The following is a 25,093-nucleotide window of genomic DNA, read 5'->3' as shown; positions in this document are numbered from 1 at the left end:
ATCACTAACTGGCATGTTGACTACAAGATGGCTCCATAAAAACAAGAAAAGAAAGCCTTGTGTACGGAGTTTTCTTTAGTGGTTCGCTAGCTGTCTAGCAGCACACAGACACGTGTTGTGAGGACAGCACAAGCATCACTTATGCTGAAGTGTGTTGGACCATATATATTATTATTATACCTGTATTATATTATACCTGTATCTCTATGTGTCTGGGGTTGTCTATGTACTTCTCAATGAGCAGTCTGTCATCTCCAAAACTGGATGCTGCTTCCTGGGATGAGAACCGGAAACCTTCCCTGCAACACAAACACACACAACACACAACATTTCGGTCTTTCCATTGGTCTGCCATAATAGTATAGAGTAAAAGCAGAAGTAGGATCTGTACTAATAACAGTAATAGGAAAACAGTTGAAGGTTATACCATTAAAAAAAGTCAGGATGCTGTGTAAAACATACAACAGAATTTCATAACTTGCTAGTCCTTTTTGAAAACAGTACAAAGATTATGTATTTAATATTTTAACTCAACTTGATTTATTTTTGTAAATATAGATAATCTTTTAATTAATTCCATTCTTTTCAAAGAGTGGAAAGAAGTCTTACAGCATCAAAGGTAAAAGAATAAGAAGCGTCAGTAAAGAAAAAGGATGATAAATAAGTAAAAAATATGATAAGTAAGACAAACAGTGGTTGAATTGACTATATTGCACATTGGAAACATTGCTCAATTTAATACGCACTGATATTGTACGTGAGTGAATTTGTTTGTTTTGGTTAGTGTGGTTTATTTGGAGCAGTGTTGATTGAAGTCTGACAGCAGAGTGATGGAAAGACCTGCAGTATCTCTCCTTCACACGCCACAGGTGAAACAGGCTGAAAGAACAAGTCCAGTTCTGTAAGAGTGTCCTGCATGGGGTGGGACACGTTCTCCATCAGGGATGATAGCTGGCCTTGTTAACCAGTCTGTAAAGTCTTTTCCTGTCAGCAGCAGAGATGCAGAAAAGTTCCAGACCATAAAAAAGGTTGCCAGGAGCTCCCCCTGCACTCCAAAAGTCCAGTCCAGTTCATTAATCAGGTGGACACCCACTTCCACCATCTCAGTTGCGGATGTCCACTACCAGCTTGTTGGTTTTCCCTGCACGCTGGAGGTTAGGAAATTGGACAAGAAATGCAGTGTAGATGCAGTACAAGGAGGCTGGAAACTGAATGCAGTGAGATGGAGGGTGTAGGTGGGGGTGGGGCAGTACACAGGATAGGCGTTGCAGCAGGGAAGGACTGGACAGGGAGAGGGGCAGGAGACAGATGAAATCTATTGAAGAAAAAGTTGAGATCATTCATCCATCTTCTGTCCCCCCTTGGCATAACTCCTCTTTGTTTCCTTAACTAAAGATGATATTTTTTCCCTTGAGAAGAGCCTTCATGTCAGGATTAATCCAGGGTTTGTTGGAAAAACACCATACAGTCCAAGCGGGTATGGCATTCTTCATACAGAAGTTGACTTAGTCTGTTATACCATGTGTGAGACTATCAATGTGGTACCCATTAGCACCACAAAATACTTCACACACAGCTGTTTGAAAACAGTCTTTCAAAGCTTCATCAGACTCACTGGACAGCTGGCTGTCTGTGTTTGTGCACAGGCAGGAGGTGCACCAGGTTCTGATCAGATCTTCCGATGGAGAGAGAGGTGATGAATTAAATGTCTCATTGGTGTTTACTTCAAAGAAATCCAGTATTTTATGGTCTCTGGCGTAGCATGTAATATATTGAGTGAATGTGGGCAAAACAGATGACACAGAGGCATGATTAAAGTCACCAGAAACAGTGAGGGCATACGGGTCTGCAGCCTGCTTGTGAGTTGATGACATCACAGGCTGCATCAGTATTTGCAGAGGGGGGAATTGGACCAGCTCTCTGTCTAAAGGCTCCGTTTCTGAGTCCTATAGAGTTTTACCTTAATAGGTTATAACTAGTGCTGGGTTATATGACCAAAAATGTATATCACGGTATTTTTCAAAATTATAATGGTTTTACAGTATATGACGGTATTTTTTTTTTTCATGCATAATCGGGTGTTCACAACATTTTCTGCTGGTTGAGAGAGGAATTACTGCAGCAGACTGACTTAGGATGGTCTATTTTACTGACATGATGAGTGAATATTGTAGAATAATTCCACACTAGTGTTAATACAGGTCTGCATGTCCCCAGAAAATGATGCTGTTTACAAAGAAGAGACGAGACTAGAAGAGACTAATGACGTGAGGAATCAGAATGCAAAACAATTGCAGTCAAAATAGAGAACTTTTATTGCGCAAATTTCACAAACATCTCATCAACTGGCAACTACAATAATTAAACAATCCCATTCCTCTGTAACTGCAAAGTTCAGACTTCTTTAACAACTGAACAGCTTGCATATATAATACTTAAACAAATAAATACAAAAACTTGTGCAACTTGCAATAATTATACTTTTGCTTCAAGTTCAAGCCCAGGTACATTGCACAGTATTCAAGTAAATCTAATAAGGAAATATAAAGCAAGTGTGACTTAGTGAAGGATTCTTGGCCAACTGAACCTTCATGAGACAATCCTCACAACTACAAGGGCTGTATGAATAATCTTGGTCTCAAAAGAAAGCTGGAACCTGTGAGAAGTGTCAGAATCAAGATATGTGTTACTGTGTCACAGTTAATTAATCTGGAAGAGAGTAGAAAATGTAAAAAAAATTTGTCTCCTAAAAAAAAACATTATTTAAAGTGAAAACCACCTTTAAATCATGGGATAGTAGCCAAATTCATCTAGGAAATAGTAAAGTAATATCTGACAAGTAACTGTGCAAAAGTACAAGCTAGAAAAATGAACCTGCACAGTTTTACAGTTGTTTTAACACATGTATGTCCAGGCACTCATTTGGGCGCATCTGGGCACCATACCTTTATCTCGCCCAAGCATACAGAGAGCCTCCTCTGTTGAAAACACTTTTCAGCCTTTTTTATGTTTGCTATTGTTCTCTCATAAAAGGACAAAATGCAAATGAAACAGTAAAATAACACATCGGGCTGGTCAGCAGTGTCCTCTGTGTGTGCTCTGCCTATTCATGTGTAAATGAGAGGGAGCGCTGAAACTAGCAGCGCAGTTACACCATTCAATAGCTCAGCAACCCATTGGTCAATGTTGATGATCGACACCACTATCGACCAGTCAGAGTCAAGAGAATCAAGGGGCGGCACCCAAATTCACTATAGAAACACCAATGACAATCCAGAAGGAAGTGACCCCAGAGGCAGTATATCGCATGAAGAGCGCTCCCTCCACTCTAGAAACCCCCTCCTCTTTATTTAAACAACCAGAACCTTCATGATTGATCTCAAACTAACGCAGAGTCATAGGAGCAGACACTGGCAGTGTTTTTCGAGTTGGAATATAACTTTTGACCACAAAACAGCAAAGGTGAAACATACTATATGATTTTGCAAAGGTTTTTTTTGCTACTCTTTGGCTGCTAGCTAGACCTGACTGAACAGCCCTAGAGTCAGGAACAAGATGATTGGTTGAAGATCTTGGTATGGTGCTAGGATGAAATTTGGTGGCTAGGGATAAACCCCAAGGGTCTGTTAATTTCTTTAGGCTAGAGTAATCTTTACGAACCTTTAAAATGTTAGTAACACAACCAACTACATTTTACTACCATCAGAGAACTACACTGCTCAAAAAAAAATTAAGGGAACACTTCATCATCACAGTATAACACCAAGTCAGTTAAACTTCAGGGATATCTATCTGATCATTTAGGAAGCACAAGTTGGTGCAAAGGCGGCACGGTGGTGCAGCAGGTAGCGCCCGTGCCTCACAGCAAGGAGGTCGCTCATTCGATCCCCGGGTCGGGCAGGGCCTTTCTGTGTGAAGTTTGCATGTTCTTCCAGTGCATGCATGGGTTCTCTCCGGGCACTCCGGCTTCCTCCCACAGACCAAAAACATGCTTGTTAGGTTAATTGGTGACTCTAAATTGTCCATAGGTGTGAGTGTGAGTGTGAATGGTTGTATGTCTGTCTATGTTGCCCTGCAATCGGCTTGCGACCTGTTCAGGGTGTACCCCGCCTCTCGCCCATTGCCAGCTGGGATAGGCTCCAGCCCCCCGCAACCCCGAAAGGGATACGCGGATATAGAAGATGAATGAATGAAAGTTGGTGCAAATGAAAGTGACAACAGGTGTATCTGCTCCTTTGTGTGATGAGGAACAAGAGGAGCACTGCCAGAGCCCTACGAAATGACCTGCTGTTCCTCCTACTGATGTGGATGTTTCTGACCACACTGTCAGAAGGGGGCCTGATGTCCTCTCACAGCCCAGCACCCAACTCCATTGGCATTCACGAGAGAACACCAGAATTGGAAGGTCTGCCATTGGCGCCCCATTCTCTTGACAGATGAGAGCAGGTTCACACGGGGTACACGTGACAGATGTCAAAGACCTCCATGTAATAGCCAATGGTACCCTGACTGCTGTTAGGTACCGGGATGAAATCCTCAGAGCGACTGTCAGACCTTAGGCTGGTGCAGTGGCCCATGGGTTCCTCCTGGTACAGGACAATGCCCAGCCTCATGTGGCCTGAGTGTGTAGGCAGTTCCTGGGTGACGAAGGCATTGATACCATTGACTGGCCTTCATGTTCCCCTCACCTAAATCCAATTGCGCACCTATGGGACGTTATGTGTTGGTGCATCCAACGCTGCCAAGTACTGCCATGGACTGTCCAGGAGTTCACTGATGCCCTGATCCAGGTCTGGGCAGAGATCCATGCTAAGACATGGAGCATGCTCAGACATTGTCAGGAGTGAATACAGGCACACAAGAGCCAAACACACTACTGAGTCACATTATGAGTTGCCATGATGAAATTCATGCAAGTTGGATAAGCCTGTGATTTAAATTTTTTACTTACATTTTCAGTGTGATTTGGAATTCTGTTCTCAATGAGTTGATGATTTTGGTTTCCATTGACCATTGTTACATCATTTAGTTCTCAAAAATTATACAATAGACAGATAGACAGACAGATAGATAGGACTTTATTGACCCCACATTGGGGAAATTAAGTTGTTACAGCAAGCAGGTTACAAAAAGCAAGCATAGTGGCATAAGAGGTGCAAAAACAAAAATATAAATGTTTACAAGACACAGAATAGAAAAAACAATCATGTCTATGTACATTTGTACAGATTATTGAAAAAAAGTAAATGCCTAAGAATCCTACTGCCATAAAAGTACTGTTGCTAGTATTGAGGAAAAACTACTGGCATGATATGTATTGTATTGCTCTTGAGAATACTATTGCACCTGAGGAAAAAACTATTTCATTTGGGAAACACTGGGTCTATGTATATGACAATATATGTAGTTTATAAGAATACAGTTGCCAATATGGATAATAAATAGTGTTATTGCACAGTTGAGAGAAGTATACAACTTAGAAATTTCAAAATTGCACCAGGTGAAATGGATAAATGTGAGCAGATATTAGCATTAGAGCATATATTAGCCTTGAACAGTAGTGCAAAATCAAAAACAGGTTTACGACATAGAATTATGCGTTCTTTCTTACAAACTGGATGCAGCAGTCTGTTACTGAAGGAGCTGCTTAAGCCCCCCACCGTCTCATGCAGGAGGTGGGATGGGTTCTCCATGATCGATGTCAGCTTGGGTAACATCCTCCTTTCACCCACTTTGGTGTCCAGAGGGCAGTCCAGGACAGAGACAGCTCTCCTCTCCTGACCAGTTTGTTTAGTCTTTTCCTGTTCCTCTCAGAGATTCCACAACCCCAACAGACCACTGCATAAAAGACTACAGATGCCACCACGGAGTCATAAAATGTGTTCTGCTACTCCAAAGGACCTCGGTCTTCTGAGCAGGCGCAGACAACTTTGGCCCCTCCTGTACAGGGCATCTGTGTTATTTGTCCAGTCCAATTTGTTGTAGAGGTGAACAGCCAGGTATTTGTAATCCCCAGTTGTATATGTACATCAGTGAAGATTTTCAATTTGAATAGTTCATTCATCATGATCCCACGTGTGATTTAAGCATTCCCTTAATTTATTGGAGGTGTATAAAAAATAAAGGATTGTTCAAAATTCAAATTTTAATTATCTGCAATATGTGTGTGTGTGTGTGTGTGTATATGTATGTGTGTGTGTGTAACAGGTCCAACCTGTTTGGAACATTCCACAAGTAAATGGGTTAATTGGTAACAGAGGATAGTATCCTGATTGGGTATGAAAGGGGCTTGAAAGGTTAGTCATTCATAAGCAAGGATGGGCAGAGGTTTATCATTTTGTGAAACAAATGACAGTATGAAGGACGTTACTTCATGGGTTCAGGAACATTTTGTAAAACCATTATAAGTAAACAAAATTCATTAGCAAAGGACTGTGTTTTGTTTTTATTTATGTTTTACACCGTGTCCCAACTGTTATGGAATTGGGATTAAATAGCTATTGTAGAATTATCTTCAGGAAAGCAAACTGAAATTATTGCATTAGTAGCAATAGTATCATTTGGAGCATTTGAAGCAAACTGTTAAAGACCAAAATAACCCGCAGAGGTAATGACTGTATTTGGTAGTAGTCCCTGTGCTGCTATTTGCAATACATTTTGCAATAGTCAGGCCCAGTAGCTTACGTCATTTAAGCAGTACACTGTAGAAGCAGAATTCCCCCACTATGTTTACTCTGTGATGGCTGATTATTACACATTATTTTTGTGAAAAAGAGTGGATGATGAGATTGTGCACACTGACGGTGTGTGACAGAAACAGCAATGTAATACCTTGTCTCTTCATCATTCCAAGCAATCCTCATTCCTTTCCCCCCTCCTCCTGCAGATGCTTTGATCATCACTGGGTAGCCTAGTATCAACACAACGATAAAGCAAAACCGTAACTGTAAAGGTGAAAAAAACGAATCTTCACCTTGCTTTAACCATGCAAATCTAACTAATCTTTGACGAAGAGAAGATATGTAAGAATGAAGTTGCATTTTGGATCAGGTTTACAGTACTTGAGAAAAGTAAGCAATTGCTTGTTGTGGTTTGAGTGGATGATTTGATTAAGTATATTTGCACATGAATGCTTCAAAAATTTGCTTTGACTAGAGATGAGAAGCAGTCATGTACAGTTGCAATCAAAATTATTCAACCCCCATTGCATATTAGGCAAAATATACAATTTCTCAGCCATTTGCAATAAACAAATCACACAAGAACTGTTTAAGTAGTTCAATGAAACTAATATGACAAGGGTTTTGATCCAAATTCAACACAAAATGCTACTTTTAATGACTACTGCAGTCTCAAAATTATTCAACCCCTTCATGGTAAGCATCGTCAATACTTAGTAGAGCACCCTTTTGCTGTTATGACCTGAGGCAAAGGTGATGCAGAGCCAGACACCAGCTTCTGACAACGTTCCTAAGGAATCTTAGTCCATTCCTCATGGGCAATGGCCTCCAGTCCAGTTCCTGACACTTGACTGAATCCATCGTGACCTCCACATGCTGCAGGGTTCCAGTGCCAGAGGCAGCAAAGCAGCCCCAGAGCATCACTGAGCCACCGCCATGCTTCACTGTAGGCAGGGTGTTCCTTTCAGCATATGCTTCATTCTTCTTCCTCCAGACATGCCGCAGTTCCATAGGCCTGAAAAGTTCCAGTCTTGTTTCATGGCTCCACAGAATAGAATTCCAAAACTTCTGTGGCTTATTTATATAGTTTTGAGCATACTGGAGCCAGCTTTTCTTGTGCTTTTGGATCAGTAGTGGTGTACGTCTTGGAGTCCGGGCATGGAGCCCTTCAGTGGTTAGTACTACTGTGCAAACTGAAACTTCAGTGCCTGCTGCCACCAAGTCTTGCTGCAGGTGTTTTGCAGTCACTCGAGGGTTTTTGACCATTTGCCTCCTCAGGAATCTGGTGGCAGCTGCTGATAGTTTCCTCTTTCTGTCACGTTCAGGTAGTGTAGTCACTGTTCCTTTAATTTTTAACTTGCGAACTATGCTTCCAACTGTATCTCTAGGAACATTCAGAGCTTTTGCTTTCTTTTTGTATCCCTTTCCTTGTTTGTGCAAGGCAATGATCTCTCCTCTGAACTCTCTGGACAATTTCTTTGACTTAGCCATAGTTCTAACGTGCCATCAAACATCAATCTCAACAAACTCCTAGCCAGTCCAGGTATTTATGTGTTCTATCTCAAGCACACCTGAACTAATGAAGCCCTTGATTAGTTGCACTAAATGCTTGAAACAGGGGGTTGGGTAATTTTGATTAGTTGCATCAGGTGTGCTTGACACAGGGGGTTGATTTTTGAGACTGCAGTAGTGATTAAAAGTAGCATTTTGTGTTGAATTTGAATAACAACCATGATAATATTAGTTTTATGAAAGTGTTTCAACTGTTCTTGTATACTTTGTTTATTGCAAACAGCTGAAAAATTGTACATTTTGCCAATAAGCCTAATATGCAATGGGGGTTGAGTAATTTTCATTGCAACTGTATCTATGGTGGACTATAAGTCATGGCCCCAAAATGACCATCAAAAGACACCACTGTACAGTCATATATCAAAATGTGCTGTTTATCAAAGTAAATTGCACCGGAACAAGAACTGTACACACAGAGTTGAGTGAAGATAGTAAATCAGATGGCATAAAGGAGTGCAACATTAAGTTTTTATATGTCTATATCTAGCTAAATTCAAGCTTTTGTCATGATCTCAACCTCTGCTGAAAATATGTGAACTGCCCTGAGAAAGAATAAATAAACAAACAAACAAACAAACAAACAAATTATTATTATTATTATTATTATTATTAATAATAATAATAATAATAATAATAATAATAATAATAATAATAATAATAATAATAATAATAATAATAATAATTCAAAGCAAAGCAAAGCTTTTTTTTGGGGACGAATATCATTTCACCACAGAAAAACATCAGTTGAAGAGATCATTAAAACCTCAAAATTGCTTTGACCAGTCTCCATTACAAGTGCATGTAAACATTTCACTGCAACTCTTTGAAGAGTAAATAGATAATAATCTTAATAATAATGAACATCGTCTTTGACAGAAGGGGGTGTGGGGTCAAATGGGTGTGGGATCACTTCTGCAGTGAAAAATGAGTGGGATTCAGCTGTGTAATTAACACATTAACACATATGGTACACTTTAATTGTGTTGAGAAATGATGACTTACCAATGTCCTGTGCGATCTTCACAGCTTCTTCAGCATTCTGACACAGAGAGGGGATTATATTTACTGATTATGAATCAAAGAATTATTGCTGTGCAGTAATTGTCTCTTCCATGTTTTGAACTGGCTTGTCACTATACTATTAGTAAGACTACTCTTAATGGTTTCAAATATGAAGTAGCTTGGTTTGGTTTGGTTTATATGACAACATTCAAATACAGTAGTAAAAACAATTACAAGCATATAAGACATTGCCAGCAATAACACAACCATGACCAGGACTTATTTCCATCCTGGTCCCTGATGTTCCCAAGTTATGTTTCTTGGTGAAGCTGTCATTGTGTAGCGTTTGATTGAATCACTCAGGTTGTGGGTGAATATAGAATACTGAAATCTCCACCTGGAATAACCCTGGAATTGGACTTGGATAATGTAGTAGTCAGAGTGGTAAACACAGTAACTCATCTTGTTTGGGACTCATCCCAAACAAGACAACACAGTCACAGGTGCTTCCCATGGAAAAGCTTATGTGTGGTGCTCTTTATCGCAAGTGAGAAGCCTAAATAGACATGCATTTGCCAAACAAACCAGTTAGTCCTCATCCTTAGATTCCTTTCTTTTTAAAACAAAAACACACCATCTGAAAATACCTCCCAGCGAGACCATTTGATCTGGCCCGAAAGGCTCAGATATACAAAAAAAAGCACTATACAGCAAATACTTTTCTTGAGCAATAAAAGAAAATATAATCAAATAGCAGACTAACACATCCTTCCGAATGGTCCCTGAACACAACACACACATAGCGGTTAGTATCAGGTCACTGTGTCATGGCAACTGTCAAGGAAACAAGAATACATGCGGAGAGTCACAGTTTCCAAGAAAAATGGACAAATTATAATTTTTTGCTGAAATGAAAGACAAGCCAGTGTGCCTAAATTAGTTTGTGGGGATGCACATCTGGTGATGAAAAAGGCCAACCTTGAGTGTCATTAAGGCAAAGAAAAGTATGCTTGGATAAAGTTGGATAAACACTCTTCAGTAGAGTTTGTGTGCCCTACAAGCAGCTTTCACAAGACCACATTCTGACAGAGGCAGTGTCATGCAGACAAGTTTTGTGGTGAGCAAGCTAATATCTAAGAATTTATCAAGGATTGCCTAGTTGCCACTGCAGAGCTGTTCGCACTGGACAAAGTAAAACTGTAAGTTGTCTCAAATAATAAATAAATAAATAAATAAATAAGTCATTCATCGTGGACATTATCAAGTACCTCTAAGACATAAACCTCAGGCTCCAGCCAGCTTCTAAATGTGAAATAGAGGGCCGCTGTGCAGCTGTAAAGATGGCACCTTGAAAGAAATTCTCCCCTGACAACGTACATAAAATTGCCCAGATAATAGGGCTGAACGATTAATTGCATTTGTGATAATATCGCGATATGATAAAACGGGATTTCCTAACCGCAACTTGCGCGATTACAAGTTGGTCACGAGACGCGAGCTACAGCAAGTGGAGCTCTCAGCCGCACCAATTTTTCATCCTGCCCGTTAGCCTGTTGCGCAATGGCCTCTGGCTCAACGTTAGAAACTGACACAAGTGAGACTTTAGTGGTATGGAATCATTTTGGTTTCAATAAAGATGTTGCGCAGCGGCAGGTGTTGTGCAGAACATGCCGTGCTACCGTTGCTACTTCACGGGGTAACACTACAAACTTGTTCCAGCACTTAAAAAAATACCACAAAACCATATATGACAGTTGTCTGGCCAAAACGCCGAGCACCAGTGCGCCTGGCAAGCCAAGTACCTCAAGACAGGGATTACTGACCGATATGTTTGAAAGTGTCACCCCGTGTGAGCGCACTTCAAAACGGCATGGGGAAATCACTTGGGCAATAACAGAGTGAATAACAGCTGAATGAATGGATGAGGCTCCAGTGTTTTGGGCACTGATTACATCTTGCCATTGGTAAGTTATCATGTCGTGAGCTGATTGCGGACGTGTGTGTGTGTGTGTGTGTGTGTGTGTGTGTGTGTGTGTGTGTGTGTGAGAGAACAAAACCGTTAGATCAATATGGCAGTGGCATATGCAATGTGAACTTTAGTCTGTGTGTGGTGTGTTATTGTTGTGTTCTTTTGATAAGTGAGGTTGATCTATATTATAATATTCAATTTTTTGTCTAATTTAACAGTGAATTTCTCTGTTTTTTTTATTTATAACTTTATTTACTTTGATTCTACAAAATATTTTCAAAGTAGTAGAGGCAAATTCTATGTTGTAGTTGTGTGAAATGTAAGATACATATAATTTTAATTTATTATTTTTTGCATAAGACCATAAACTTTGCACAGTGTTTAAAAAGTGCATGCCTTGTGTTTTTACTTTTTACACTACCTTTTTCTTACAGTGACTTTGTTTAAATTACTTAAATGCAAATGGCAAAACCACAGATTTGTTGTTCTTATGTTTCTGTATTCTGTAATGAGCAGTTAAATAAAAATGTCATTTATTTCAAGTCATACATCTTTTAATTTAATTCTAACAAATTGGCCCAGCCTATGGGAAAGAACATTTTATACAAAATGTATCTAATATTGTGTTGGTCAGATTTAAATTAATCATTATGGTTTTTTTTGGGGAAAAAAAGAGGATAAAAAAAAAAAATCGCATATTAAATCGCAATCGCAATATTGGGGGAAAAAATCGCAATTAGATTATTTTCCCAAATCGTTCAGCCCTACCAGATAACTTGTCAAACACGCTTTCAACTTGAACCAAGGGCATGAAGGGCAAAATTATGACAAAAGAAAGGCAGAGCAAAGCCAAATCAAAGAAAAATGCACAGAACATTGTTCCACCCGAAAATCAGAGTTGAGAGTCATCCCCAGCTAGCTGCAGGTCACTAGGCCAAAATGGAGGTCAGTCTGAAAACAATACTCGATGAGATAAAAGATTTGACAACACAACAAGCAACAACTTGGAGAATTAAAGAGGAGATCAGCAAAACTAAACAGAGACTCGACGAGGCAGAGGAGCGAATTTCAAACACAGAGGATAGGATACATTGAGTGGAAGAAGTTATGAAGGAGCTAATAAAACTCCAGGCTCACATGGAAAACAAACAATCAGACCAAGAGGGAAGATCGATTTGCCCATCAGAGACAGATTCATGATAGTACAAGAAGGACAATACACATCATGTGGCATATACATCAAAACAAGACACAGGCTGTGTTTATGGGGTTGGATGAAGAGAAAGCGTTTGACTCCATCAGATGGTCCTTCCCATATAAAGTGCTAGACAAGCTTGGCTTCCACAAAAGTCTTATTGAGGTCTTTCAAGCAATTCATATAACCCAACAGCAAGAATTAAAATCAATGGCAGCCTGTCTAAATCTTTCACATTGGAGTGTTCACAGTGTTAATTTTGTAACGAAAATTCTGACGATAAGTATTCGTAGACGTCATTTTACTGCATGACTAAATTGTAACAACAATGTTAATGAAAAAAATATTGATAACAAAAATTACAGCGAAATCTCTGTTCATCATGCCCTGACGAGTGAAGACGAGACAAAATCCCCGTTCATTATGCCCCGACGAGTGAGGACAAGACAAAATCCCTGTTTATCATGCCCTGACGACTGAAGACAAGACGAAAAAGTTCTCTGCGTTCAGGCAGACAGCAAGTCAAATTCTCTCACTGCCCCATCTCATTGGATGTTTTTCCCCCTCTGCTTGGTGCATGCCAGGTGCATGTTGGGTGTCCGCTGATAGATAACAACAAGGCAAGCTAACGTTCATACGTCATATACGGTAGCTAGCTTAAAGCCAAAAGAAACAATTTTAGCTGCTGTAGGCCACTCAAGATGAGTGGCTCATCTTCACCAGCATGTCAGGTGGGAAGGAGGAGGAGAGACGACCTATGGAAATATTTATCTTATATTCCATCTGAAAAAACGACTATGTGTATCGTTTCCAATGAGGATGGGGATTTGCAAGCGGTTCGAGTCAGTGCCAATCATTGTCTCAATATAGTTTTTGAGCAAACAACACTTGTTAATACTATGTTAATGTTAATACATGTTAATCTATGCATTTTGCAACCTCTTACCAGTTTTAAAGACAACAAGCACTGGAGGGAACCGTTTTTGTTTTGTTATCACTGTGTATTTTTTAATAATTTGTATTTCAGAGGAGTCTTGTTTTAAAAAATGACCCCCCCAGTCAATGAGGAGAAAATAAAGTTGGACCAAATAATTTCACAGTGTTTGTATTTTTCCAGATTGTATGCAAATGAAGAGGGCGGTGTGCCATGTCTACAGGGTCTGCTTCACTTTTACTGTACATCCAGTCACAGTGTCATGTATGCAGAAAATAAATAGGATGACCTGTGAGGAAACATTTGTTTTATTGCACTTTATCTAGCACACTTTAGGCATTCATTTTTATATGATGTTATCCAAAATCAAGCACTTATTATTTATTTTCTTATTCTATAAAACTTGCTCCTTTTAAGTAAATGACCACCGTAAATATCACGGCAGGGGCCCTGAAAGGGGAGAGGATATTTTGATAAGTATACAAAGTCCCACTGCCAGCCTGCACCGTTGCCCAATCCTCCATGCACTTCTAAAATTCGGCCACACTTTTAAGTACTTTTTAAGGATCAAAGATCCATTTTTTTATTCTACAATTAAGAAGGGTCCCAAGATCCTTTGGATCCCCATTGCCCCTGAGAGCCCGTGCCCTCCGCAGTGCTCCCCCAAGAGCACTGCGCTTTTACCCAAACCTAACCCTAACCCTTTTTTTTTTCCCCTTTTTTTTTTTTTTTTACAGCTCCACACCAAATGCAGGCATTAAAAACATCTGAATGGACAGTTTGCAGGCCTGAGAGAGATCCCGACAATCAGATAACACTGACAAGTTGTAAATCAGACATTCCTGTAGCAAACTGTTTTCTGTCTGTGCGCTTTCTTTTCTATCACATCAGGATAATGCAATCTATATGTTTGATTTAACTTTGGATGTTCCTACAGCACTAAACTCATAATTTGTATGGTATCAATGTTTTTCCCGTGTTTCTAGCTTATAAAATGACAAAACTATGATCTTAGTTCTCCTAAAACTAAATTTAAAATTATTTTCAGTAAGCGACTGAGACTAAAACTAAATTTAAAATTCTTGTCAAAATTAACAGTGAGCGTTCATGCAGACAGGGTTGCCCCTGCTCTCCACTTGTCTTTGCTCTCTTAATTGAACCTCTCAAGCCGTCTGGCATTTACTATTTTTATAATCTGTAAAAATGTACATATACATACATTAGTTGGTTTCTTTTTCTATTCTGTATCTTCACGGTACAAGTGGATGGGTAAAAACCCTAGAATAAAATATAAAATCATGCATATTATCGAAAGAGAAAGGAGCTCTGGCATTGTCAATACAAACCATGATGGCTAATACTAAATTAAAAGATAACCTTAAAGATAAAAACCCTTGGACAAAAATAGCTCTAAACACTTGGCAGAAAGTAGTTAAAGAAAACAACTTGAAGGGAGCAGAGAAAATACTTTGTTGGTGTGCATATGACACAGATTTTATCCCAAATAAGACAGACTCCATAATTAAAATATGGATAAGTAAAGGACTCACATCATATTGTTTTGAAGAATTAAAAAGAGATTATGAATTGGAGAAACAATTAGAAATTTACAAGTGAGACACCAGGTAAACAAAGTTATGACTGAGGGATTGGGGAAATTAGACAACGGTATACTGAATGTTTTCATGTGAATTTACAAAACAGAGAGTGGATGCAGATTAATAGCGATAATATACAAGAGTTACCAGGACTCTTTACATACAGACACCCAACATGTAAAAAAATAAATGGGGAAAGGAAGGAGGAATGGTTGTAACAGAAGATGAATGGGGAAATATTTTCAAATCACAGTGGAAAACTAAATCCTAACAAAGTGGAGAGAATCTACCATCCGACATCAGAAACTTTGCCAAAGAGAGGCAGTTTCAGCCAAGACAGAGGATAGTGTGATATATGTGTTCATTAATTATTATTGCCCTCGAAGGATATTATAAAAAATTAAATGGCCCTTGTTCGGAAAAATGGCTCCCCACCCCTGTCGTGAAGCATACCTCTCAAGTTTGTTTCTGAGTGTGGAATGGACTCATTCCCGCACTTTGTGACCAATGGGGGAAAAAAAAACACCCACTACACCTACAACTGCTGTTCCCACCAACTGAAGACTCAGTGGGTGTTCTTCTACCTCCAGCCCTCAGAGGACAGCAATGAGCCCATTATGGCTTGGCGGGCCAGAATGGAGCAAAGACGACGACACACTCCAAAATCAAAAACCACCCAAATGTGAGATTTATGCTTTAACGGAAATGGACATGGTTGATTAAACAACTTAAGAAATGCACGAACATTTTTAAAACGATGGACTGAGTAATACTTCTCAGATTTCTGTCCAGATGTTCAGGTTAATATGATTTGTCTGTCTTCTAAATGTGTTGTTTTTGGTGAAAAATGTTTTGTAATTGGGTTGAATGAAAACATTTCACATAATTAACAGTAACGAAATTAAGCATTCTTTTGGTATTGCCTATTATAGCATCAATAAACAAAAATACTGATGAAAAAAACTTGGTGAATAGGGAAGAGTGGCCCATAGAGAGAGCTTTGTGTGTGTGTCTGTACCTTGACAACTCCATCAAAGCCTGGGATAGTATTGACCTTAGCAGCCTTAGCGATCAGCTTGCTCTCAATTTTATCCCCCATTGCCTGGATAGCATTGGTGTCTGGGCCAATGAATGTCACGTCCTCTGCCACCTAGCAACAAAACAATAATACCATGAGATTTACCTTATCACACTTGTAATATTAAGATTGAGAGAACAGACAGCCGAAGTCCCACCCCTCTGGTGAGCTACCTCCACTAGCCTCATAACACACCACAGGTTTGCATTTGCTATTTCTATTGTCCACCTTCCTAAACATGAAATATAATACTGGGGTTGGGAATATTGTCCATAGTTCAGTAACTACTATTGTAAATGCCAGTAAAAGTTGAGCCTGGTCATTTTAGGCATTAGTTAAAAATTTTGGCAAACGCACTTATTTGCTTTCTTTCAGAGAGTGAGATGAAATGATCAATATCAATCTCATGTCCATCTCATGTCTGTGTGTTAAGTACAATTGAAGTCAGGAATGCTAAACTGTTTCTTTAAGCAAGGAAAAATAAACTTTTACTTTAGCATAGTTAATAGTTGAGGCTATGTTTTCACACATACAGATCTTCCAAGGTCAAGAATAAACTTCCATACTCAACTGCTCTTAGATCTTTGTTAAAATAAATAGACACTAGTCAAATACCTAGTATTACCCACACTGAGTGTGACTTCTTCAATAAGTTAACTTCAGGTGCATTCAATCCATAGAGCACCCACACTGAGTTACCACTCAGAAAGCTACTGCATACAATATAGATCTGACACCTTGGATGTGTTTCACACACAGGAGGTAGAGCGGTTGTTGACCTATCAGGAGGTTGGTGGTTCGATCCCATGGCTCGGCAGTCCACGTGCCAAAGTATCCTTGGCCAAGATACTGAACCCCAAAACTGCCCCCAATGCTGTGCCATCCGTGTGTGAATTCATATGAATGTTGCTTTGGATAAAAGCGTTTGCCAAATGACTAATTGTAATTGTAACATCAGTTATTCATTCCTTTTGGGGGCAGCTGTGGCTCAGGAGGTAGAGCAGTCATCCACAAATCAGGAGGACGGTGGTTCAATCCCTGGCCTCAGCAGTCCACCTGCTGAAGTATCCTTAGGCAAGATACTGAACCCCAAAAACTGCCCCCTGTGCTGTGCTATCTGTGTGAATTCATATGTACATTGCTTTGGATAAAAGTGTCTGCCAAATTACTAATTGTAATTGTAATCGTCAAGAGAGAATAAGAGTGTACCTGATTGTATGTATTACTCACCAGTCGCTTTGCAAACTCTTTATTTTCAGAAAGAAACCCATAACCAGGATGAACCTTCACAAAGAAAAAAATGCAATCTTTATTTACTTGTTTCAGATGCTTTTTAGAAAGATATAGCCTTGGGATTATAAAAAGATAGGTATATTCTATAAATTAAAAGGTAGAGAAAAATTTGGCACCAACAAAATCTAATCAGATGCATTACTGGCACTGCTGAGGGATAGTAGTTTCCAAGTGTTTAGTAACTGCACAAAAGGTGAAACATGTGAATCATGCAGCCACATGATTCACTGGTTAGAGGAACTGCGTTTTGCCTTGATGAGCATATCATATACACAGAATGCCATGCATGCCATTTTACCATAGTCACAGGAAGTAAAGAGCCATAGAAAAGCTTACAGCTTGTGCTCCAGTCACTCTGATGGCATTCATGATGGCGTCCATGTTCAGGTAGCTCTTACTGGTTGGGGCGGGACCAACACACACTGCTTCATCAGCCATCTTTACATGAACCTACACATACACACGCAGGCAACTTAAATCCAGATGTCATCACAAAAGTAGAAAGTGAGATACAGACTTGATACATATACAGATTGAAGGCACACTTACAACAGTGATACGAAAAATTTGGTTTCAACACAGACACTGGGATATGTATCATAAACATGTGTTTGATGTAACATCAAATCATCTGAGGTGTAACAAAATCCAACAAAAACTAAAATGTTCTGTATTAACACAGAACAAAAATTACATCTGTATAGTGTATAGTAAGTTATTATTATTTCAGCTGTAATGATTGATCTTTTTCAGTCCATGCTCCATCTGTCGACACTGCACTGCTCTTTGGTAATTGAGATTTTCTACTGCACTTTGTTAAAGATTACCAGAACCAGGTAGAAACCAGGTAATACTGTGATATCAGCATTTCAAGGTTGGACTAAAGTTACCACAGGAATAGATGTTGATAAGAATCTCCTGAGAAATACAGGGATCTAAATCTCAAACCTAAGTTTTACACAGATGGCAACTTACAGCATTGGAGTCTACATCACTGTGAACAGCTACAGACTGGATACCCATTTTCTGACAAGTCTTGATCACCTGATGGAAAAACACACAACATTAACACTGACGCTTCACTCTGCAGTTAATGTTAAATACATCAGTGAGAATGAAATCGTTAGGTACTGGTTGTTATAAGTCAAGGTGGAAATGTACGATTAATTAAAAAACAAAAAAAAAGCAGTAAAGCAAAATTTGTGGCCAAGAAGTGTTAAAAAAATCTGCCCTCTAGGTTTTCTTCACAAGCTCCTCTATCTGGGGTGATATGAGGTCAAGCTCCAGTGAGTGTACATATGTCTTGAGGTGTTCAACAGTAATCTGCCAACAGTTTCTGTAGGATTTGATTTCCAGTACATATCTTTCAGCCAGTCTTACTCTGCAAGCAATCTCTCCTCTGTTGGCGATGAGGATCTTGTCAAAGGTCTGTGGAAGGAAACAGCACACAGATTTGATCTGTTCATCACTGACACAACTTCTCCACCTATTTGTCAGAAAACTAGCAACACAAGTGCTTTTAACCCTAACTCCTGAGCAAGGCAATTTGTTTCAGGAATCACATAAATATAAATCATAGATTTGATTAAAATAAAAAAAAGCTAAAGTTAAACTAAATTACATCTTGCCTCACAATTTCTTCTGTATCAGCAGCTGATTGCTGAATACATCACTAATTAGTCAAACAGGAAGGAGAAGAGGGCTGTGTATTACCTTTTCACTGGGATTGTAGGTGGTGGAATATTGAGCATTACTGTGCACTACACAGCAGCTGGATTGGAATGAGGCATACTGTAAAACACACACAGATAGTGTGCAAAAATATATGTCATTCAGCACAACACATAAGAGTTTTTTACTGTGACATTTTTGAAAAATACTTTACTGTATAGCAAGATTAAACTTTATAGGACAAGCAATGTCTTCACTTATCATTCAGTACAACATAAAATGACTTCTGTTGTGCTGAATGACAAGAGCCATGTTGTCATGTGTTTTTGGCAATTAAATGAATGTTCAGGCAAATAATTTTCACTTTTGCAACAAACACAACATTGACATTCAGTAAATTCATTAAAAGTAAAGTTGATCTCTCTTTCTGTCTCTCTGTCACTCTCTCTCTCATTGCATTACACTTACAGCTAAAACCAGAAGTTTACAAACACTGTAAAAAAGACACATAAACCTTTTTTTCCTCACTGCCAGAAATTAAATCAGACTAAACCTCTTCTTTATAGATCAGTTAGGATTACCAAAATTATTTCTATTTGCTAAATGCTGCAATAATGAGAGAGAGAATATTTCAGTGAAGCTTTTATTACTTTCTTTTTGAAGTCAGAAGTTTACAAACACAAAGATTACTATGTCTTTAAACAATGTGGGAAAGCCCAGATGATGATGACATGGCTTTGAGAGCTTCTGATAGGTTAACTGGCAACATTTGAGTTAACTGGAGGCACACCAGTGCATGTATTTTAAGGCCACACCTCAAACACACTGCTTCCTTGTTTGACATTATGGGAAAATCACAAGAAATGAGCCAAGATATCAGGAAGAGAACTGTGGAGCTCCACAAGTCTGGTTCATCCTTAGGTGCAATTTCCAGATGCTTGAAGGTGCCACGTTCATCTGTTCAAACAATTATCCGCAAGTATATGCAACATGGGAGGTCCAGCTATCATACCGCTCAGAACACGGGTTCTGTGTTCCAGAGATGAATGTATTTTGATCCGAAATGTGCGAATCAACCCCAGAACCAAAGCTAAAAACCTTGTGAAGATGATGGCTGAAGCTGGTAAGAGTGGGTCATTATCCACAGTCTAACTAGTCCTAGTACCGACATGGGCTAAAAGGCCACTCAGCCAGAAGAAGCCATTACTCCAGAAGCAACATAAAAAAAGCCAGATTACAGTTTGCAAACGCACACAAGGACATAGACCCTAATTTTTGGAGACATGTCCTGTAGTCTGATGAAACTTAAGTGGAAGTGTTTGGCCATAATGACCATCGTTACATTTGGAGGAAAAAGGGGGAAGTTTGTAAACCTGGGAACACCATTCCAATTTTGAAGTATGGGGGTGGCAGCATCATGTTGTGGGGCTGCTTTGCTGCAGGAGGAACTGGTGCACTTCATGAAATAGATGGCATCATGAAGAAAGAACATTATTTGGAAATATTGAAGCATCATCTGAAGCCATCAGCCAGGAAGTTGGAGATTGGATGCAAACGGGTCTTTCAAATGGATACTGACCCTAAGCATACTGCCAAAGTAGTCACAAAGTGGCTTAAGGACAACAAAGTCAATGTTTTGGAGTGGCCATCACAAAGCCCTGATCTCAATCCCATAGAAAATTTGTGGGCAGAATTGAAAAGACATGTGCGAGCAAGGCAGCCTACAACCAAGCCTTGACCCAAGTCATACAGTTAAAAGGCAATGCTACCAAATACTAAGGAAATGTATGTAAACTTCTGACTTTGAAGAGAGTAATAAAAAATTCACTGAAATATTCTCTCTCCCATTATTGCAATGTTTAGCAAATAGAAATAATTTTGGTAATCCCAAATGACCTAAAACAGGAGAGGTTTAGTCTGATTTAATTTCAGACAGTGAGAAAAAAAAGTTTATTTATCTTCTTTACATTGTATGCAAAGTTCTGGTTTCAACTGTATTCCATAGAAATGGTTGTTCGTGATTCAAAATAATTAAATCCAACCAAACAGTCAAAAGATATTATATAACAAAATAAAAAATATATTATTTTATTTACACAATGACTGACTGACAATCTTGTTTGATGAAGTGGGATTCCTTGTAACACATTTTTGAAGTTTTTTCAGTCTAACCACCTATCCTATCTAGCATTGTGTATCTCACAGTTTTAATTATCAAAATACTGAATTCAATGTAAACTTCTAGTTAACATCATTGTTACACTGATGACATTTACGTGCAGTATCTAAAAAGGAATTATCTACATTATTCCTGAGAAACACCACTGTAATGCTCAAATAATCTAAATAAGCTTTAAAATTAAATATTTTTCAGATTTTTATCATCAATTCCTATCTTAGTCTCTACAACAAAGTAAAATATATTTCAAGAAAAACTGTAGGTCAGCAGGTTCAGGCAGTAAGATGCAAAAGTCAAACTTTCTATTACTGTAAATATCTAAGCGAATAAAAAAAGAGACCTGATTTACAAATGGCATGAAGTTAGAGATGGCACATTTCTTTTTCATCTTTCACAGTTTTAAATAACAAAAACAGAAAAGAGCCCAAAACAAATGTTTGGGCACCATGCATGGTCAGTATTTAGTAACACCCACTTAACAGGTTAATTAACTATTTAAAGAACAACAACAAGTGCAAAACAAATCATTTTACAAACCATAGCACTGTGTTTTAGGAATTCAAGTTTATTCTGTATTTATACGATTCCAGTTGCTATATTTGTGTTTAAGCAAAGTATTTCACCCAGGTGATCAATAAGGGTCCACCGATAATTTTAGCCATGGGGCCCCCTATTGGCCAGATCCAGTCTAGCATGAGACCTTATCGAGGGTTCAAAAAGCTTTGCAGCGGCAGTTTAGACTCTAAAGCAACACAAAGAACTCTTGCTCAGGGAAGTAAAATGCAGTTCCAGTCGTTCAGACATTATTTAATAAATACGTGAATGACCGGGTTAATTTTAACTGTTTCACAGCCGGGAAATTCACATGCTGGTCCAGAGTCAACGAAAGATGCAGGCGGAAGAAAATAACTTTCAACTTGTTTGGTAAATAATTTGACGCTTACATTTTACACTTTGAACTGACCTTTTGGCCGTTAAAATGAATAGATGTAAAACACATAACATATTTTCTACATCCGTTCGGCGCACAACCTGTCTGAGCCAATGTCAAAGTTGCACTTGACCGACAAACGGAACGCCAGACACTATCACTTACTTGTCAAGCAACATCTTTTTTCACAAATTTAGCAATGTGACTGGTTACTAAATTATATGTTACCATCTAATCAGAGGAAATTCCGTGTGTGTGTTATCTTTACGTCTGGTCTGTCAAGTACGTTCAGTACCGTCTTTCTTGCCATTTGCAGATTATGGACTATGTTAACAACTGTCATGCCATTCGCGTGCTGTTTGTTAACACACAGCTGCCATTTTAACAAACTCGTCCTCTGCAGAGTCAATCTGTGGACAGCTCACCTTTACAGTGAACAGCAGCCTGTTCAGGGATGGAGAGAGCCTGTGCGCCGCCATGTTGCTAAACTGTGACCGTCAACCACACTACTGACGTGATGACGTTATAGCCTTAGAAGGACGACGGAGGTTATATTTTTTTTACCCTAGGATGCCTCTGATTGGTTATCCTAACCAGCCAACCCATGTAGGCAACGAGCAATCAAAGGCAAAGCAGGATGGCTCATTCCTTAGTCACTCAATAGCTGTGTCCCAATTCAGGGGCTGCATCCTTCGGAGGATGGATTTGAAGGCCGCTTACGTCATAACGCTGCGCGAAGGCTGTCCCAATTCGTCCAAATTCGAAGGATCCTCCAAATGCAGCCGACAAATGCGTCCTCCTTTTCCCTGTATTTGGAGGATGCGTCGCTACTATCCTTCACGGCCTCCCATATCCCAAGATGCTTTGCGCACCGATTGTTTTTTTTTTAATAATGGCGAACTGTTGATATGAGGAGCTCAGTTAACAGTTAGCCTTATTAAAACTCTTCACTTACAAATGTTACAAGCTCGCATGTCAACTGATATCTTATTTTGGGTGAATACTCGATTGTGATTGGCTGCAGGGTCTCCGTTAAAAAGAGTTGTAGGACAACTATAAAAAAGTTCCGGTCAAATAGCCTGATTGTTCTAAATTATTGCGCTGGCTCAAACGCTAGTTGGTAACCGTGGCAACAGAAACTCAGAACATACGTTATTTCACAGTTTATTTAACACAACGGCAAGACAGGAGACAACATGAGTGATTTTATAGTTTCCTTTAACCACATTTAATGATCAGAGTGAATCGTGGATAATATTTCTTGCAATAAAAATGATTTAGGAAACTATCTGTGGACTTTGAGTCTTTGAAACAAAATTTGGCATCATCCTCTGGACACACACAAGCGGTAAGAGGTGCACTTGCCCTCTGAAACGATACTTTGTATCACGTAACATAACGTTAAGCAATCATGTCACTTCCCTCCACTGATTAGGTCTAATATAACAGTTGCGCCGTCCGACGCGAAGCTGTGAAGATATTCACATCAGGTGAATTTGTAAGTTGTATAATAGGCTACATTTCGCGCCTCTTACAAGCGATAGGAGCTGTACAGGCGCATCTCTGCACCCCTTACTTGTGTTTTTCCCGGGTTAGGAGGGAAGAAGTTATGACGTCGTGACGCAATCAGGACACGCTCCGAAGGCTAGACCGTCCCATTTACCGATAGTTGATGCGGCCGACGGAGGATCCTCCGCAGGACCCAGCCTCCAGAGACCGCGTAGGCTGGGTCCTCCGAAGGATGCAGCCCCTGAATTGGGACACACCTAAAGAAGAGCGCTGACGAAAGAGCGGTTCACTCCATGCACTTTTTTCCTCTCGACCTTATTATAAAGTAACTGGAAACATTATGAAAACGCTGTTCTAAAAGTTCTTTGGAAGAGGAAATGCCAGGCATAATTACAAAGTGTTTCTTTTGTCTTGGGGTGCATGTAATATCTGGAAATATCAAGAAACAAAATTCCATGTGAGACAATTTTAGAAGAAGTTAGCGACTAACTATAACTGTTTTTGTAAGAAATAACCTCCAGACTATTGCCTTACCCTAATCCACCCTAACCCTAACCCTTGTATAGCACTGGATTTTTAGGGACTAAATTTCATATTTTTTCAAGTCAGTCTGCATCTTGTATGGTTTGGCTACTGCAGATGACGTACCTGTCTATTAAATGTTGGGAATTTACCGAGTTGACCAATTATGATTCTGATATTACAGTTCATTGATTGATAATATTGATATACCGCTTGATGCTATTCTGTGTGGCAACATTAACAGTAAGAACCCAAAATCACAAGAATTATCTATGTGTAATATATAATACAATTGTAATCTGGCAAAATAAGGTCAGTAAATCATTCTGCCAAAAAAGGGCACAACAACATAATTTCAGGCAAGAATGGAATTAATGTGTCTGTATTCCATGTAGAGTCTAAAGAAACTTTTTACAGCTGTTTTTCGTCAAGAAAAGCTGTATGGCTCACAGTGTTAACACAAGAACCACACAAATGCTAGATCTACAAATGCTGTAGGCTTTATTAAAAGAAATGGGCAGGTCATGAGGGCAAACTCGGTGGCCAAAATGCTTCAGCAGAATAATGTTTCTGAAATCTGTAAAGAAGATTATGATAACAGAGGCCTTTGCCATCCAGTATTGATGGGGTTACTGCATATGAAAATAATGCTGACCTGTGGAGAAAACTTTATAGGGACATTTCTAACTTTTAAGAGTAATGAATTTCATGTTGGTGATGTTTCGAGTAATGATGGTATGGTTATGTATACCTGGTGAAATGTACTATGCCATTAAGAAATTGGCAGTGAACAAAGCATGTGGACAGGGCCACACCAAATAACAGCAGAACATCTGAATGCAAGCCATAGAATCTCAGTGCTACTTGCAATGTGTTTTTCTGGATTATTAATGCATGGCATACTGCCTGTCTCTATGCTCTCTCTCTCTTCTTAATGCCAGCAATCAAAGACAAAGCCAG

General features: G+C 39.2%; 1 protein-coding gene across 1 annotated transcript in view; it reads right to left on the bottom strand.

Moving 5' to 3' along the window:
• pcca (propionyl-CoA carboxylase subunit alpha) overlaps positions 1-22,613 on the bottom strand; it is a 57,938-nt gene extending 35,325 nt beyond the window's left edge. Inside the window, exons 1-10 of the mRNA XM_076742450.1 lie at positions 22,528-22,613; positions 19,035-19,112; positions 18,702-18,749; positions 18,297-18,365; positions 17,658-17,771; positions 17,259-17,312; positions 15,969-16,100; positions 9,255-9,291; positions 6,832-6,910; positions 197-299 (exon numbers count right to left, since the gene is read on the bottom strand). Of these exons, the coding sequence (XP_076598565.1) occupies positions 197-299; positions 6,832-6,910; positions 9,255-9,291; positions 15,969-16,100; positions 17,259-17,312; positions 17,658-17,771; positions 18,297-18,365; positions 18,702-18,749; positions 19,035-19,112; positions 22,528-22,581 (768 nt within the window). The 5' untranslated portion in view covers positions 22,582-22,613. The remainder of the gene's footprint in view (positions 1-196; positions 300-6,831; positions 6,911-9,254; positions 9,292-15,968; positions 16,101-17,258; positions 17,313-17,657; positions 17,772-18,296; positions 18,366-18,701; positions 18,750-19,034; positions 19,113-22,527) is intronic.
• Positions 22,614-25,093: the final 2,480 nt, after the last annotated feature.

This window comes from Chaetodon auriga, chromosome 11 (genome assembly GCF_051107435.1).
Source record: "Chaetodon auriga isolate fChaAug3 chromosome 11, fChaAug3.hap1, whole genome shotgun sequence".
In the NCBI taxonomy this organism is placed as follows: Eukaryota; Metazoa; Chordata; class Actinopteri; order Chaetodontiformes; family Chaetodontidae; genus Chaetodon; species Chaetodon auriga.
This window is presented reverse-complemented; position numbering and strand designations above follow the sequence as displayed.